Genomic DNA, 1,263 nt, shown 5'->3' with positions numbered 1-1,263 from the left:
GGTCGTATTCCTCAGCAACCTTAGCTACCACTGGGGCGGAGTAAGCCAATTTAGCTACTGGGGCAGCAGAGTAAGCCAATGGGGCGGCGGCGTATTGGGTGCCGATCACACCAGCGTTGGCGGCGGCCAAAAGGGCGGCGAAGGCAACAAACTGAAAACCACCCAAAAAAAAAAATTAACTCAAAATTTACGACCATCGACAACAATCTTCACTCACCTTGAAGGCCATTGTTGTTCTGCGTCGAGTGTCGAACTGGATTTGATGGTTTCTCGAAAAGAACGGCCCGCTTTTATATTCATCCGAATTCGGATTGCGGCAATATATCCGTTTCGCAACTGTTTGCCTCGAAACAACCGAATCGCAAGAGCAACAACCACGCCTCCTACTAAGATTTATATAATTCACAACGCAATGCAACAACAGACGAACGATTATAATGTCAAATAGATTAAATCGGATTCTTATCGAAACGCAATTTTGTCTGGAAAATAATTACGTTTTGAAGACTCTATTTATTTGGTTTGGTTTGTTGACACACATTTAGACTTGGCAACGGGAATATTTAGACTTCATCTCACGAGGAAGAACTTGCTCCAGTTTCACTTTCTTCTCTGTTTTGTTTTCATTTTTTTTTTCTTTTCCTTATATATTTCAACTTCAACACAAATATATAATTACAGTGTTATTTTCGGTTCGTTTCGCGATATTTTTTTTTCTAAATTTTTTTTTTTCGAAACGCGTATTTCGAGAAAATCGGGAACGTGCGTACATTTTACGCGAATTTTACTTACTTTACGTGTTTATTTTTCTTGCTTCGTGTGCAAACAACACTCATTCACACCACACAGAATTCTTATTTTTCCCACATAAAATTAGTAACTTTCATGTTTTCAAGTTGTTTTTTTTTTATTATTTCTGTTAATTAAACAAACAATAGATTTTTTCTTAATTCATTTATTTATTTACAATGCGAATTGGAATTAAAAAAATTGAATAAATTAGAAAGTTCGAAATCAAAATAATGGAGATTAGAATAAATTGAATAGAAGGAGAGCACTTTCTAGTGAAATTCGAAAAACTATACTGTTTTCTTATAGAATATAAATGGTTTTATGTTGTTACAATACAATGAAATATTTAGTTTTAGTTGCATTTGTGAAAAAAATTACAGGCATTATATGACACTTATAGAAATGATTAAATAATCAAATGAAAACTTAAATTTCAGTGATTATAATGAGTGTAAAAACTTAGAAGTGTAT

At 33.9% G+C, this 1,263-nt stretch overlaps 1 protein-coding gene across 1 annotated transcript in view; it reads right to left on the bottom strand.

Annotated features, from left to right (window-relative positions):
- The window catches only part of LOC108560980 (cuticle protein 21-like), a 595-nt gene extending 327 nt beyond the window's left edge, over positions 1–268 (bottom strand). The window contains exons 1-2 of the mRNA XM_017918720.1: positions 218–268; positions 20–151 (exon numbers count right to left, since the gene is read on the bottom strand). Coding sequence (XP_017774209.1) covers positions 20–151; positions 218–229 — 144 coding nt within the window. The 5' untranslated portion in view covers positions 230–268. The remainder of the gene's footprint in view (positions 1–19; positions 152–217) is intronic.
- Positions 269–1,263: the final 995 nt, after the last annotated feature.

This window comes from Nicrophorus vespilloides, unplaced genomic scaffold (assembly GCF_001412225.1).
Source record: "Nicrophorus vespilloides isolate i.1.1-1 unplaced genomic scaffold, Nicve_v1.0, whole genome shotgun sequence".
Lineage (NCBI taxonomy): Eukaryota > Metazoa > Arthropoda > Insecta > Coleoptera > Silphidae > Nicrophorus > Nicrophorus vespilloides.
This window is presented reverse-complemented; position numbering and strand designations above follow the sequence as displayed.